The 18,472-nt window shown below is 32.1% G+C and overlaps 1 protein-coding gene across 2 annotated transcripts in view; it reads left to right on the forward strand.

Moving 5' to 3' along the window:
- The window catches only part of LOC145690033 (homeobox protein caupolican-like), a 212,047-nt gene extending 194,715 nt beyond the window's left edge, over positions 1–17,332 (forward strand). For both annotated transcript variants that reach the window (XM_081764531.1, XM_081764532.1), the window contains 3 exons: positions 4,247–5,078; positions 6,896–6,985; positions 9,940–17,332. In XM_081764531.1, coding sequence (XP_081620657.1) covers positions 4,247–5,078; positions 6,896–6,932 — 869 coding nt within the window. In that variant the 3' untranslated portion in view covers positions 6,933–6,985; positions 9,940–17,332. The remainder of the gene's footprint in view (positions 1–4,246; positions 5,079–6,895; positions 6,986–9,939) is intronic.
- The last annotated feature ends 1,140 nt before the right edge of the window (positions 17,333–18,472 follow it).

Genomic DNA, 18,472 nt, shown 5'->3' on the forward strand with positions numbered 1-18,472 from the left:
ACACATGTACACACACAGAGAGACGTTATTATTGGTTAAACAGGACACTGTCCCTCACGCGCTGTAACCCATTTTAACTGACTAGGCTATTTAGCCACATTAGAAGACCTCCCAGACAGCGTTGACACGCAAATGTGTTAGTTCTTTGCTTGCAACAAAATAACAGATGGGAGTTTTATGATGTATAATAATCTCGTCCTTTCTTCCTTTCTTTTTTTTTCTTTGGGTTGTTATTTGGGAATGGGTAAAAGAAAAGAAAAGAAAGGAAAGATGTTAGAAATATAATGGAGAGCGGGCAAATATAATAAATTGGAATTCTTATCTTATACGAATGAGAGAAAAATATTGTATAGTTAATGTTGTGTATTCTTTTGCGGTCACACACAATAACAAGGCATATTTGGAATGACTGGGGGAGGGGGGTAACGACAAAAAAAAAAAAGAAGAAATAAAAAGAAATTTAACATGAATGACTAGAGATATGTGATTTTATTCCGAGAATGGGTGACATTTTTCTTTTTTCTTGTGTGTATGCTTTTTATTTAATAAATACAAAATAACATTTTTAATAGTTACGGAAAAAAGGGGACCAGATGACATATGTTAAAATGCGTCACCTTTTTTTTCGTTTCGGCCAGCCGGAATTTTTATTCTTTCTTTTAAAAAAAATCAATTTAATACATTACAGAAAGAGGACAAAGTGTTTACGATGAAATGCAAAGAATATAATATATAATCTTTTGTTATTTATGTTTTTACAACACAATTTATTTTTATTATAACTTTTAAAGGGTATGATATTAATGTCTTTTATAGAAAAAGAGTGTAAACCAGCTGTCACTTCGCTTGATAATGGTTAACCGTTTTATTACATTTTGTGGAGACATTGCTGGTGAAAAAAAAAAAAAACTTACTTGATTCACATTACTTTCAATACCTCTTATCTTATTTCTTTATTATTGTAACTGTTGTTATCTAATTTTATTATTAAATTCTGTTAACAGTGAAGAAAGGTAAAAAAAAAAAAAAAAAATCTTTTCCATACCGTTACCTCAAGATATTATGCAGATGGTATCTTTAGCTAACGATATAATTGGATAAGAAGTTATACGTGTAGTGTAATGTTGACTCAATGCATTGTTATTTTTATTTATTTTTCGTTAGAATAAAGATGTCAAAAATTACCCTTATTTGTGTAAAAAAAAAAAAAAAAGTTCCACTTATCCGAGATTTATGGATACAACAACACAAGGGGGAGGGGGGATACCATTCTTATGTTTCGGTACTTTGACGGTATCATTTTCAGGTTATCTAAAGTAAGGCACTGTTACGATTACCAAAACGTAACAAAACTTGTTTTTGTTTATTGTTTCTATATGGTTTACATTAACTTACACGAAACAAATGTGTTGTAATTTTTGGTCATGTAAGGAGGTTTATGTTCTATTTAGTTAATTGTGTAATTGACTATTATTTAATGTCCTCGGTCAGCATCAAGGTTATATAGGACATGGTCTACAACTGAAAGTGGAATCCGAACCAATTTTAATGTTTCTGACACTCACTATTACCGGGGAAAGGACCCAAGAACTCGCGCACCAAAGGCACAATAGCTCTGCTAACCGCTAGACCACTAAGTTTGAAGTTTGGAAAATCCTCTGAAATTGATTCTTATGGAAATTAAGAAAATTCCAGTAATTTAAGAGGGTTATACTGAGTATTATGTTGTTGATGTTAACATTTTTTCATATTCTTACCAGTAAAATAAGCTCTGTGTTAAGTTTTGAATAGGTAATCATTTTGTTTTAAGTCCATTTGATTTATATAGAGAATTATTATTATTACTTAATGAACTGAAATTTTAACGTTTTGATTTTTACTGATTTCCTCTTAAAAATCGATTTCAAAATGGCTTACCGCTTGAAAAAAAAAATAAAAAAAATTAGGTGGTATAATTTTAATATTTAATAACAATCAAATTTAATTAATATTAAATTTATGTAAAATGTAAGGGCATATTTAACTAAACTTGAATGAAAGTTCTAGTGGCTCAGTGGTAGAACGTTCATCTCTGGTGCATGGGGTTCTTGGTTTAATCCCAGTTCACGCCAAGATAGATAGCTTTGTGGTGGACAAACACCATATGCGTGGGTTTTCTCGGGGTTCTCCCGTTTCCTCCCAATTTATTCATTCCATCATTTTCATTCATTTCTCATCATCACCGCCTCCTTTAGCCTAGCCGGCATAACTGTGGGACGTAAAACTTTCATTTCATTTCATTTCAAGATTTCTGCTAGTTCATTTCAAAGAAAATAATTCTCCGTGTTTAACACCATTAAAAAAATATTTTTGTGTTAATTATAATTATCTTTAAGATGTTGTGGGCTTATATCGGTGAACAAGTTAAACTATAAAGGAAAGAAAGAAACTTATGCTGCAGAGCAGGTCTCTCTCTTTCTCTTCCCTTCTGTCTTTCTATGTTTTACCTCATTTGCGTCTTAATTTTAATCTACACTTGTTTACTTTGATAAAATCTGCCGAAGTTGGAGGGAAATATCATAAACATGAAAGTCAATTGTAGTAGAGAGAATTTTATTCTAAGGTCTCTCTCAATTTAATGTAATTGTGATTGGAACTCGTTATTCCAAATGGACAACAGTGTTTTTTGTAACGTAACATTCATTATTGTCTGTCGAAACAAGAAGCTAGTCTGATGGGCTGCACACGCTTTTGCTAACGAGCTGGAAGCAACAGTCAGAAGACAATGGGATTTTGTTTGTTTCGGGGTCCCCCATAGCCTCTCGGGAGAACAACCAACATCCCTGTAGGAGCCAAAAGGTCAAGCCTTGGCTAACAAGGCAAATCTACTTGTCCTTTCACCTCGAAACAAGGGTTGTTACAATCCTCGCTTATCTTGTTACAAACCAAGGAGTTTTTGTTTTTTCGTACATATATGCATGCTGTTTCTGCGATGTTTTTGTTAAGTTTCCTTGTAAACTCTTCCAAAAAGCCATTGTTGTCTCGTTCCAGGCAGAAATGTGTTCAAAAAGTACTACTGTATGTATATGAGGCGTAGATTATTTTTCGTTAAATCTGCCTTTTGATTTGAATGTAAACAGTGCAAGATAATTCATGAAATTAGATTCTTATAGTTATCTTTCGTATTCTGGTGATTAGACCGCGTGTCTTTGGTGCATGAGGTTCCGGGTGAGGTACAGGGGCGTCATTTCAGACTTCGCTTGAAGGATGGCAAGAGCACTACCGATATAAGACTTCCACGTTTTGTACTATATATTAGTGGACAATCGATTAAAGTATTATATATTCCTCAAACTCTTGGGGAGGGGCAATTGTTCCCCTTCTGCCCCTCCTAAATGACAGCTCTGGTGAGGAATCATTGAATGCGTTAATTAACAGCGGGTTAGATTCCACGGGTGACAAACCACGTAAAATACAAATCAGTAGAACCCTTAGCACGAAAAGAAATTAAAATTCCTTAATAGACGAATGGTCAACATGTATTTCGTGATGTGTATGTGGTTGCTGCGGTTTGTTAACTGATACTGTATATCTCGACGCTGAAACGTTAAATTGCGGTAAATAGATACTATCTTCAGGAGCAGGCAGTTTTCTGAGATGAGTCAAAATTTCCTTAAAATACTAAAGAAAGCACTGTAATAATACCAAAAATTATAACGCACATACTATTTTGATATGTAAATATTTAAATTTTGTAAATTTATGTAAAAATGTTGTCTGACTTCAATAATAATATAATATAATAAGAAACAATCTCATTGACGTGTTTAACATTCAAACGGGTGAGATGTACCCATCCCTTTCTCTCCCAACATCCATGACACATCCTTCTAAATTGTGCTTCTGCGAAAGCATCCGTATCTTCTTAAGTTTCTCAATAGTTCTGTTCATCTCGTCTCCCTCTCCACCGTCAAAGCACAATCTTGATTGAAATATATTGTTGTTTTACGAATTATACATTATTGTACCAGATTCATACTTGCTAACTACTTAAATTTTATAAGAACTCTTAAATTTAAATGACGATGGCTAAGTTTGATAACATATCGTAAAATTTCATTGACAAATTTTGTCTTGTGACATGCAGCATTTGGCGAAACCTATAAGAATTTATATTTCAGATGATAATGTGTAATTATTGTTGTAATAAGAGATATTATTCTACTAGTCGCCTCTAAAGGCTGTTATCTTGTTTTGTTCTTTTCAGATTCGATCCACGTCAAGTCCGAACATGATAAGGACGATGATGATGATGACGATGACGAAAGGAAGCCTGGCGACCTCCTCTCAGTGCATGGTTCTGTTCTGTCGAGCTGCTCCGGTCGGCTTAAAGAAGAGGTGAAAGGTGTAATGGGTTCACCCACAATGGGTGCTACAGACTGTGGTGTACCAATTCCAGCAACAAAGCCCAAGATTTGGTCGTTGGCTGATACCGCTGCTTGTAAAACACCGCCACCGTCCGCACAAATGTCCAGTCAACCCTGGATCCCTAGCATGAACAGTTTTGCCCTCCCGTCAGCAACGGCTGCAATGAGTCCCACCGCTCCGTACTCAAGGTACGGAGGACTTCTCTCGGGGACATCGTCGTACGGTTCCATCGCAGGATCCGGTTGTTCAGGGTCAGGACTTGCACCTTCCGGAGCAGCTTCCGTTGGCGCATCGGGGTTTCCAGAGGTCCAAACCGATACCCCGCCACAAACTCCTCCCAACATGAAGTTACCAAGTGTTGCTGGTAATCTTCTCGGTGGAGGACCTGCGTCTTGCTTCTCCAATTCTTCCGCAGGCGTTGCTGGTAACGTGAACACTGGCAACCCTGCTGCTTCATCCACATCTTCCACATCATCAACGCTTGGTCAGTACAGTACAGGACAAAATTTCCTGTCTGGTTTCGGCAGCCCCACCACTACGAGAATCCAGTCACCGCAGAAGGATAGATCCAAGGAACCAGTACCATATCATCAACAGAGTCCAGCAATGGGGAATGGTAATTCAGGACAAGGTGTTCCAGAAGGGACAGCGTTCAAACCCTTCTACAAAAGGTAAGTATCTATGCGGTAAAAGTAATACCCTATTTTAAGTTCTAAAACAATAAACAATCACAACATTGTGATTTTTATGTTTTCCTATAGGAGTTAAGACTTCTTGATTCACTGCTTATCAACACCTCATCGAAGCTTTTCCACTTTTCGTATTGATGACAATAACTTGCAGAATACCATTATTATAATTTTATGTGTCTAAAAATGTTTCAGGAAGCCCAGAAAAATCAGCCAGGGGTTATATTTTTAAAGACAGCGTACTAGCACTCGTTTTGTGGTACTAAGAAAACTAAGTAAAAAAAATAAGGATGGATGTTCGTGAGATTAAGATGTGGGTCCTCTCGATTACAAATCAAGAACGTTAACCATTCGTCTACTCTCGCTAGTCTCCTTTGACATTATTACCACTGAAACCGTTTCAAGGATTAGGCGAACTTCTTCGATAAGAGTCTTCATCCCGGCGAAATTAAAATACCGCTAATTTTACAGTAATTATGTGATATCTTCAAATAGATAAAAGATAATCGAAATGTGGAACAAGAGCGCCCTAGACAATATTATTTTACATGAAAAACCGTTATCATAACTTACTTATCTGCTTTCGATTTCGAGCCATTTTGAAAATCAGCATTTATTTTCGCGTTTCTAAACAGTTGAAAACAGGAAGCCGCTAGGTGACTTGTGATAACGGTACCTCACGCAAAATAATATTGTCTAGGGCGCTCTTGTTCCATATTTCAATTATCTTTCGTCTATTTGAAGATATCACATAATTACTGTAAAATTAGCGGTATTTTAATTTTGCAGGGATGAAGACTCTTAACTACAACTCACGAATAGGCCTGTAGCCAGCCCAAAAATGTAGGGGAGGGGGAGATTTAACCATGTTATAATTCATCACCATATTATAGTTCATTTGCAAAGCCTACCGTGAAAATTTTAGGAGGGCCTGGCTGGCACCCTGTGCTCCCACATGGATACAGGCCTGCTCACAAATAATATAATACGAGAACTAAACGTAATTCTGGCGCGTACTTATTTTAATATTAAACAACTGTAAACCTTTTTATTAAAAAAAAAAAAACTTCCTTGTTGCTTAAAGGTTGGAATACGCACCTTCGGTGCGGGGAAACCTGAGTTCGATTTCCGATGCGAACTTCATTGTAGTTCGGATCTCACGTTAAGGTGTATGTTCACATCTGTATGGCTTCCTCGATACTGAAGTGGGATTAAGTTCCAAATCAAACAACCAATCTTTTCAAATAAAATATTTTCTGAAAAGAACAACAGAATTTATGACGTGAACTTTTTGTTTACGTATGTAAGATAATGCTAAAGGTCTTTTTTAAAATCAAAATTCTATATATACTATATTTGTTATATTATGTATATACATTTTATATGTTATAAATTATGTGTTATTTTTGACATACTTCTTTCCTTGTTTAATCTGTTAAGTTTCATCATTTTGATACCTGCTTGTATAATTTATTTTCGCGAAGCCTTCACTCTTAATCCTTTTATGCATTTAAAGTAAAAGATCACACCTTGAAATTAATATCTTGCTCAAGAAACACACTATGCCAATAATAATAATAATAATAATAATAATAATAATAATAATAATAATAATAATTTGAACATAAAAACTTATTAGTTGCTTATAATAACACATTTGAATTAGGAATACAGTTATATATTATTAAAATACCAATATTTTAAATACAATGTATCTATGAAAATATTTGTAAATTTTATTTGAAGTATCTGACAAGAAAATTGACTCTACTTTAATAGAAAAATATTTATTTTTTCAGTTCACAGCCACTAGGTGGGTTCGTCTCTCCTGTCTAAATGGGCTGAAAAATATTGGTACCTGTAACAACATCCTTTTTTCTTCGTTGGAGGTAAGCACTTTATAATATTATCATTATTTATTTTCTTCGTAGCCCTCTCCGCTGGTCTAGTGGTTAGCGCGTGTGCCTTTGGTCCACGTTGTCCCGGGTTCAATTCCCGCTGGGAGAATACAAAAAAATAATTGTATAGCCATTCACGTTTATTATTCATCTGTCTCCTAGCCTAAAGGGCATATATTTCTTAGTATGAACGCAATCAGAAAAGAATTACCTATTTACCACGGACATTTGATATTGAGACTGTTACTTATTAAAAGGAGTGCCACAAGGTTCTGTATTATCGCCTATTCTTAAGATTTTAAGATATCTCAAAATAGTACTACTGTGTAGCTGTATGGTTGGTACCTTTCGTACACTTGCTCATGGCATAGTATTTTCAATGTTGGTCCAAATTCGCAAGGCAGTTAGGGAACTACTGAAGTTAAGCAGTTGTATAGAATTACGTAGAACTCCGTACTTTGACCACAGGTCGCTTAGTTGAATATGCGCCATCTAGCCTGCAGTAACCCTTAACCTCTAACGCCAGGGAATTTAACTTTTATATGCATTTCAAAGTATCCGCATTAAACTTGCATAAATATAATAGGATAATTCTCTCATAAAACAATATTATGTTTTCTTTTTATTCTTGTGTCGAAGTATGCATGGAATGCATTAATACATATATCCTAAAACCTCATTCACTGTTGAAAATTATAGATGAAACCACTTGCTACATCTGTTACACTCCCGCCCACAACGAGTTTGTTTTTAGATGGCATGAATGCGTTATAACAAATGCTTTTAACCAAATAAAAGGACGCGTTGCTGACACGTATCTCTTTTTGTTTTCTTTCACATTTCGCTAAAAGGGAAGAGGTAGAAAGACAGGCGAGACATCTTTTTTCTTCTTATTTCTTTCTTTTAACCTTTCTTAACGGGTAAGAAGAGAGCATCCTCAAATTAGGCATGACGAAACAAAACAGGAAACGAAAACAAATAAAAGATGAAGAAAAGAATGAACAAATAAAGAAAATAAAAGCTTAGAAATAAGTATAAATTAAAGTCTGGCTAGTCATTGATGTAAGCTTAGAAAATAAAACTAAACATATATAAAAGAAACGAATACGTACATACACACACTCACTCACACACACCTTTTTTATTTTTATTTACTTCATCCGGCCATCTATCTACAACCACCACAGCTAGTACGTCTACCACTAGTACTAACTGCTACCACAAGGGTTTGCTGCTATCGACCGTCTTTGACACTGACTAATGGTCAGAGATATTAATCAGGCGTACCAAGCAAGTAACCTATACGACTGTAGCTGGGCTGTTGTTATTTTCTGTTGCCATGAGCGGACAGCAATCTATAAGAGACAGTGTTCACACGTAGTACTGCCACAACCATTCATCACATCCATGTACGACAATCAGCCAAAAAGAAAGGCAAGAAAGAAATAATGACAACATAAAGGATCTCCAGATAATGTGCGTTAATAATAACAACAAAATAAATGGGAATTTGGTTCAACTAGTAAAAAAAAAAAAAATATGAAAGACTTTCGAATTTTTCAGTTGAAATTTGTAAACTGAAAAGTGAATATTTGGAGAGATATGTTAGGTACTCGCTTAAAAAAAAAAAAAAAAAAAAAAAAAAAAAAAAAAAAAGTATGTAGTTACTAGGAATTGTCCAACAAAGCAACATTCCCCTCTTCTTCCCCATTAAAGATATTTGTTCTGTTAATTTGAAAGCAGAAGCACATCAATTATTCCTATCTAAATAATCAATTGCCCTAGTACTTTACAAAGGGAGAAGGTAGAAGAACAGGAAAACAAGCATCAAAGAGATAATGATTTTTTTTAGGTATGTGTTTAAGGTTCGGAGGGAAAATAAAACAAATATTTGTTTAACTTGCTTGGCAGCCCTTGACACTAAGTAGGGCATATTTAATTTTTGTGACAAGTGAATTACGGATGAAAAAACTTCAAACAAGTTACGTAAATATTCACCTTTACGTCATATTTAACTCTTGCACAGAATGATAGTAGTTACACTAGTGTCTGCTATCTTTCTTCTTTAAGTGAAATTAAAATATCTTTGAATGAAACTTCAGAATTGCATATCTCTATCTATCTATCTATCTATCTATCTATCTATCTATCTATCTATATATATATATATATATATATATATATATATATATATATATATATATATATGTGAATTTGGTAGAACTGAAAGATCTTCGACTTGCCAATTAAAGATCTTCGAAAAGTTTTATGGGCATGATGCTTTCCATAACATATTCGCGTTATCTGGGATTGAATCGGGGATCTTTCGCTCCAGACTTGAGCACCCTGCTTTACCTCTGAGTTACTGTCTCTTTTTGGTATAGAATAGAAAATTGATACTGATTCCTCATTGAGGAAGGCATCGGTATTTATCTACATTTTCATTTTGGTTACCTGTGTCCAATCAAGTAAATGACGAAGATAACAGTAAAGTCAAAATCTCTTGTATCTATGATCCAATCTTTCTATTCCAGCCAAGCGGGTATTCACTTCATTGATATTTATCTATTTTACAGGATGGAGATTTAGATAAGTTTTTGAATATCTTAAGATAACATAGTAAAACAATGATAGAATAAATGAATTGTATGTTCATTCCAAATTTAAAATTGTAAAATAAATCTTAGAGCATTCCTTACTGACTCTTGCTATGATATTGTAAGTAACATCAGGAATTTTGATAGAAATTATACATACTATTGCAATAACCTTTGAGTGAGTCTCATAATCTCATAATGCAATGGCGACTCATGTGTAACACGTTTGCGTACCCACGTTGAAAATTACAAATTGTCATTTAATTATTTTTGTTTTAGTTATATGTACTTTGTACGTATATAAAGTGACAATTAACATATCATTATCTTATTTTTTTCTTTTTTCAGTATAGTTGTTAGAGAATGTGCAACCCCCTGACGAGCATCCGCCTGTGTTGTGAAATGAGTGAGAAAAAATCAGTGTACTTTTGGTGCTGTTAGCTGGACGACAAGTTTTCAGTTGATAAGACTTTTTGCGTAAGAAACAAGATAACCAGAAAAACTTCAATGAAACAAACCATAATTTATAAACAAGCAATATAGACAAAATGTATGTGAAAATTTAGCAAAAGTTTAAAAAAAGGCAGAACCACTTATATAAACATATATTGCAGATTCTTTAAGCAAGGCCCTTCCTAATAAAGTACATAGTTAAGGCTAATTCTGTACAGCCAATAGGAAGCAAATACAAATTACCTACCCACCAAATTTACCCTGTTTTTGTCTAAAATATATTTGTGACGTCTTGATAGAAGGGACCAGGCATACTAGAAACAATTATCATCAACGTCACCAAATGATTTTAGACATAACAGGTCTTAAAAAGAAGCAAGAACATTGTATATGTATACAGTATACACGAGGGTTCATCAATTTTAAGATTATGTAAGAATTAACTCCCATCATTTCTTCGTGATGAAACAAAAATAAACATACGAAAACTGTCTTGTTTTTTTCCATCTTTGTGCGCCAGAAAACTTAATTATAGAGAAAGGACTTTTGTGTGATTGTTATCGCTCAGATAAAATAATATTAATAATAATTAAAGAAAAAGCACATTAATATACTGTATATAAGAATATTATATCTATATATATACATATATATATATATATTGTAAAATTATCCAGGTCACAACACGTGGAGTTGTTAGAGAAATAAAAAAACAGAACTTATTCAAGAAAATAAAACAGGTGGATCGTTTTGTCGGAGTAGAAAAATTGTTTATTATTATTATTATTATTTTGTTTATATTGGTTTCTTGATTTTTCTTTCCGAAACTTCAAATTAATAAACAGTATAATGATGGTATTGAAAAAGGACCAACACTGTTATAGTCAAGTTTCATGCTGTATATGTAAAGAAAATGAAACTTCTAAGGGTACGTTATTCTACTCTCAACATATACTGCTAATAACGCAGTCACCACTGGGGCAAAGTGCAAGTACTTTTTCTTTTTTGTTATTGTTTCCTTTAAGGAACAAAAGCAAAAGAAAATATTTAATTTTTAAAAAAGAGTAATTATTAATGAACGTGTGATTGTATAGGTGCGTGTCTGTGTGCAGTGCGTCTGTTGTGTATGAATGTGAGTCCACAAGAGCAAAACTGAAAACCAGGAAGGAATAATCAAGATTCTTTTTTTTAAATAAGGGCCGTTTTACATGCAGATGTCTATAAGAGAGAAAGAGAGAAAAAATACGCCGCAGTCTTTTTTTTAAGGTTAAAAATAATGAGCTTATTCCACTTATTCCATAAGACCAACAGTTGAGATGCAAATATATTCGTTAAGCAGCTAAGCACTCGTCGAATGGACTGTTTTACATGCAGACGAAATGGTAGCTGGAAGTCATTACGTTTGTCTAACGTTGCCGCCTAAGGTAGCCAGCCACTTCTGACACGTTCCTGCTACGTTCTGATAAGTTTCGTTTGAAAGTTTGTACCCAAATTGTAAAATAATAACTTTGAAAATTTATTTGTTAAGATGACCTCTTCACAGAAAACTATTTAATGCACCTAAGTATTATCGAAATAAATAATAGTCATATCTCAAACTTTGCAATTTTAAGTTATTACCAGTACCGTATATGATTTTATGAAATCTACCGATCGCTTCCCCTTCTCGTCATCAAACGTCAAAACGCAAATTTTGAGAAAAGCCTATTGGTCCTATCACTATCACTAACCTAACATATAGTTATTCTGTATCTTCGTTGTTCGGCAAAAAGTATGACACACTTACTTGGATGGAAAATTTCGCATGTTTCTACTATATTCAAAAAATTCCATTGAATGCGCTGTTAAAAGAAATATAAACATATACCTGTTGATATGTGTTTGAAAATTCGTGTTAAGTTTGTTTACGTTTATGAAAAAGAAACAATGCAGTACCGTTTGTTAAGTACAAAATAATGCTTAATAATAAAAGTATATAACTAACGTTTCTTCCGATGACTTTAATACTCTTTTACCGTAGAATAATGAAGAAACCTATAATAGTTCAATCTATTTAACTTGATTAGGAATAAATAATATCGTCTCATTATGATTTGAATTTCCCTTATCTAAGTACGAGTGTATCGTATTTAATACAATGAACACATATGTGCTTTTATTTTTAGTACAGCGATGAGATAGCATTTGCAATCGACGCACTCAACTGGTGGCCAACTGTGAAGCATTTTTAAAAATACATTCTTTACTTATATAGACAGTGGTTTATTTTCAAATGTTGGTTTTTTTGGGCATCCAGCCCTAAATTTTCCGAAGAAAGCAAGTAAAAAATGGATGAAAAAGCAGAAAATTGATTTTAGTGATACAAAAATGGACAGTAACAAAACATTTGATGTTATCATATTTAAATGTACATTTTTACAGCATTTGTTTTAAAAAAATTGGTTCACCAAAGTTTTTTCTGTATTATTTCTTATACTATCTATCGCCCTCTGCGAATTGACACATTTCTTCGCTGGCATAAAATGCATTTCATTTAAAAAAAAAAAAAAAATGTGAAATAAAAGTAAATTTTAATGCAAATATACTCAGTGCAAAATTTGTAAATTGTGAAGGTCACATCATGTGGAAATTGTAAGTTTCTAGATTGTCTAAACTACTCATACTAAGGCTTTTTAAATTACTTTTCATAATAATATTATTCGTTTTTTTTTATTTAGTTTTGGTCTACATATGTTGTACATCGGAACCTGTTGAGCGTTAACCACGATTGGTTACAGAAGGAAATAGTCCAACTGACAAAGTTTCTAACTTACTAAGAACATATATTACTTCTTAAGATGATTTATGAAAATAATAATATGATGAACTATCGGTGTTGTGGTAAACTTAACAAGTTCTGTTGTACATATTAAACTTAAGTTGTACGAAATATTTGACTAGAATTACACCGTTATATTTGTAAAGAAAAGAAAAATGGTTACCGATCTTAATAATGTATGTACAGAAATGCCCTGGCTGTTTTTTTCATATATGTATGTAATTGTATGTACAGGATTTTGAATATTGGGTGCATGTATGTAAATATTTTTAATATTCAGTTTAATTATATAACAAGATAAAATCAAAAAGTATCTATATAAATATATATATATGTATAATTTGCATCGTCTTTGCCTTCCACCCTAAGATTGATATTTGGTTGTCCTTTTATTATTATTACTACTAAATAACAAGAATTAATTTTATCTGTGATAAATATATTGTGGCACACAACTGTGTTATTAATAAAAGATTTGTTATTCTTTGTTATCATATTAGCTCTTACAATTTGCACGAAGTAAACTATCTTAAACTTTTTTATGTAAATTTACACATTTGTATCTGTAAATTAATGTATACAAAATTAAAGAATATCTGTGAGTCATATTGTTACTTTTAAATTTATGGGAAAAAAATAAATAAACGAAGAATTGTTTGGTTCCTTCAGTACTGAACTTTCGTATAAGTATCAAGAGAGAGAGAGAGAGAAAAAATACTGCCTTTATTTCAGTACAAAATATTGTATAATTGTGAATAAAAAATTTTGTTGTTATTAAAAAATATTAAAAATACAAGAGGATAATTTCATGCTTATTTTTTTTACCCTATTTGTGGTATTATCCTAAATAATTCTCTTTTACAAATCAGTTCAAAAACTGATAATTTATTTCTAAAAAAACAGAGGAATGAAAGTTTATGTATATAATACAAAACTTTCATGTTATAATGTATTTGCTATTTTGGAGAAAAGGATTAAAATCTATTTTCTTAAAACGTAAAGTTTAGTCGTGGCTCTTCTTACCAAAAGAAAAAAAATACCCTTGCTAATGTGAATCACCTTATAAACTATTCTTAGTACCCACATATTAATGCTTAAACATATTGGGATTGTTTGAACCCAATACTTAAGTTATTTTTCTCATACACACGAGGTAATGACAATTTTTAAAATTTGTCGTCGTACATATTATTAATCTCTGCTTAATTAATCTAAATTTAGATCTTTGCGAAATTGGCAATAATACATTATCAGATAAAATTCGTGAGAAAACAGATATAAATCAAGTATTTACATTATAAATAAGATGTTTCTAATATTTTCATCACATACCGTAATTGGAACAATTTGCATCATATTTATTTTTGAAAGGAATTTTATTCCCTCAAAAATTGCATAGATTTCAAAAGATTTGTAGATATCATCGGGAGGCTTAAGAGAGTTATCATTAATTACCAAGATAAAACCTAACCTCCGTTGGCGTAGAAGACTCAATCATGCTTTTATTTGCCGCTTTAGATAACTGTAGACTGTTTTCAAAAATGTTTGATTACAATGAATGGGTATAATACTGGAACAAAGAGCAAATGAATTATTTAAATAAAAATGAAACTTATCGGTAATTAATTTTAAAAAAATGTTGAAAATTGCATGTAGTGCCAACACTTCATAAACAGATAATTATTACATAACTCATGTAACATTTTTACTTGCTAGTGTTCCCTACACAGTGAATTTTACCGACAAAATATAGATTTTTACCTATTTCATCTAAATAATGTCACTAGGTGACAGTGAAAGAGGGTGGGTAATCATGTCTGAAATTTTCCCTAATCCTGGTTCGAAATGGTTGTAAAAAATAAACGAAATTTTGAAGTATAGTTTACTCTAAACGTTATATTGTGCTTCATCCTAAAGTTTGGTGCTACCTACGAGCTTTCTACGAGATAAGTTTTTAATATAACAATATAATATTTAGGTAAGTAATCTTTCTTCGCTCTCAACAATTCTACTTCTAAACGTGATATAATTTTTTATGGTGATTCTAATTCGGAAAACTATCTTTTAATATGAAAAATGTTTTTTAAAAAATCAACAAATGTAATGAGATGCAAATTGGATGAAAGTATCCTCTTAAATCCAACAAGATTCCTATACCAGATAGAATTTCATTAACGTGAAGTCCAGACGATTAAAGACAGTAAGACGTATTAGACGTAGGGGTCTTTACATATATTACATATATATATGTATGAAAAGCGAAACACCCTTGCATTTCTGTGAATTCTAAATATATATCTTAAAATGCATCAGTATCAAATTAGAATGAATTCAGTAATTCACATTTGATAAATGATTAATAAAACAAAGACGTACGCGAGAAAAACATGGTGTAGTTGATATTTTGTGACTGAAGCAGTCTTGCGATGGTTTAAAACGTCATAATTGGCACAATATTTCAAAATTCTTCATTGATCTTTTCTTCTCTGATAAAGACTCTGGACTGTTGCTTTTATTTGTGATACATGCTTTTCACTTGCGTGGAGCGAAGCTAAATTTTCCACCGTAGTAGTGAGTTTAATATGAATAAAAATATGAGTATAAATAATATTTAAACTGTTTTCTCTGAGATGTTTGGTTTACTCGTGGTATGCATGGTCATTTAGGATAAATAGAACTCTTCATAAGAAAATATTTGTCACGTTCGCACCAATATGGCTGGATTTTTAGTTAGGTTTTAAGACTTCGTTTTACAGAAATACTAGTTTATTGTTCATAATAATAATAATAATAATAACCTCAGTACGCTCCCCATTTTCCGAGACAATGAGTAAGGTGAACGACACACGAATAACGTGAAAATGTTACATAGTTTATACTCCAATAGATATAACCCCCCTCACTTTCTCCTACAAGTATATAGATATTGTATCTGGTTAGTTCAAAAGGTAGTTTACACGTGATCGATTTTAAGCTGCTTCAGCACAGCATATGAGAGCCAAAATCGGGAACAGATACAAATCATAGTACAACAATTCGAGCTCGAAAATTCGGGAGTATGCTCCAAATTTAATTGCAAGAATTTCCTGTATAAGAGATGAGTTATTTTCGCACAGTTGTAAGCAGAAATTATTAAGTTTTCTTATAGACGACTGTTAACAATACTTATATGCTCTTTTGTCAGTAAGTTTGATGTATACATAAATGGAAAATATGATTCTCTCTACGATACCAGAAACTGTACTTGAGTAAATTAGGAAGTTTCAACTAAAGAACATCCGAAAGGAATTGTGTAAACTTCTTTACTCGATTTCATTTATGTATTATTTATATGTACATAAATATGGCTTTTCAAAAAATTACTAATTAGTATTCAATAAATAATTAAAAGAAATTAATGGAAAAGACAGATCATTTTTCCTCCTTGTATACTGAAACTAAACATTTGTATAACAAATATGCAACATGCTGCAGAAATTTTCCCAGCCACATATTCCAGTTGTGTTTTGTATCATTCATCACCTCACTTAAGATTTTATATCTTTAGGTGCAGACCTTGGTCCCAGTCAATTATATCACTAAATCTTGTTATTAATAATTTTGTATTATGGTAAATTCAATGTAAAAAAATGATTGAAATGGTCTATAATAATGCATATATAAATAGAAGGAAAAAGAAATCGAAATGCTGTTAAATAAAATATGGTTAATTAATTAATTTTCTATATACATATGATGTGACTAACCAGTCTGTACAAGTTTATTCTCTCACAGAACGTACACTGTACGATGGATTGTATTCAAACTAAAATTATGTATAATTTCATAGTTAATGCACAAACGAACATTTGTTTTTCAGTAAAAAGAACTTAAAATATCTCGTTAAGATTTGCTTCTTTGTTCTGTAAAATAAAAACATATGCACCATTGTCTGTTTTCAAATAGTTACCATTTTGCGGAGGGCGATATATACATATGTATTTATATACTTATATCACTGGTTATGTACTATCTCTCTATAATTTCTCTCGTCTCTGTTTGAATGTAATGCACATGAACAAAATCTTAATAGTGTCTTTCTCAACCATACATACATAAATACACCTTGTTTTTCTGTTGTTTTTTTTTCTTTAAAAATATAAAAAGTGTGAACCCCATTTCACTATAAGGTCAAATATACTTATTTATCGATCTCGAAGAGTGATTGTTGAACAGTTTTTTTTGTTTATTATTATTATAAATAATAATTATTACATTATGTTGTTGTGTAAAATTGTCTCCAAGGATTTAAAGAGAAAAAAAGCGTACTTTTATGAAAAAGGAAAAAGAAAATTGAAATAATAACTAACAAAAAAGGTACTATTATTACAACACAAAAATGTTGTTTCTTTTGTAATAAAAATAAATTCCATGTAAATTTTATTTGTATATAGGTATGTGTGAATAGAAGTAATGTCTTATTGATTTTCATATCAATTTATCATTTCGTCTTAACTTTTTTTTTTTAAAAAATATACCTTTCCCTCACATGGTTTTATCAAAAGAAATATCCTAAAACAAAGATAAAGCTAACAATTATTGGAAACGATAAAAATACACATCTTGTAATAATATAGGCCATGATCAAAGTATTCTGCCAATGGCTGCCAAATCACCTCTGCTGTCCTTGTCTGTTTAATCTCCATCTTCAGTTCTTGGAAATACTTTTTTTTTTTTTTAAATCAGATAAATCTTCGAATCCTAACATTTTTCACTTCCCTGTTCGCCATGTTTGTTTGCCCAGTTTATAACAGCCCTCTTGCAAAAGCAAATTTACATTTGTTTATTATTATTATGTTGTAGACGACTTTACGGAAATGTGACGTCGAATTTTGCACAAATAATGTATATTTCTTTCGCTTTTTGAAACAAAAAATATAACTGGATTGACTAATGGTATAAACCTACAGTTTATACAGGAATCTAAACCATTGTAGTGAGTCTACTCCTTTCCTCTGGGAATCGAAGTCGGAACCTCATGCATCACGCTACCCACTACACTAGGCAGGAGGACTGTAACTATATACTTTGTTTTAAAAGTAGGAAGTCCCTTGCGTACTTACGATCTTCTCAAAATGAAGCAATGCATTTTGATACATAGATGGTAACATTAATACACTTTCCGCCATATTGGTATCTTGAAACTCTATGCTATATAGACATACCGATATAATTTCTCTGAATGTGGCTAACTTTTGTTACGCAATGACCAACACTTGGTAAATTTCCTTTGAAGATACACCTCACCATCGTAAACGCTTAGGCTTAGTGATACAAAACCTTATTTCACATCTGCGGAAGTCATTTCCTCAATGTTCCAGGAATATAATTATGCTTTCTTGAAGCAAAAGTACCGGTACTTAAATTTGAAAACATAATTCAGAAGAGAGATGTATGCAACTTTGTTGACGACTTTGCAAATCTAATAATGAAGTATGTATAACACAAATAAATATAGGGTGATTCAGAAGTTAGAACAAGGTTTATTAGGAATGAGGTTATAAAATATGTTCAGCATGGCTCCCATTGTTGCTGCAAATGCAGATATTAACTTTTGAAGCGCTTAACTTG

This window comes from Thermobia domestica, chromosome 7 (genome assembly GCF_964235325.1).
Source record: "Thermobia domestica chromosome 7, izTheDome1.hap1.1, whole genome shotgun sequence".
Lineage (NCBI taxonomy): Eukaryota > Metazoa > Arthropoda > Insecta > Zygentoma > Lepismatidae > Thermobia > Thermobia domestica.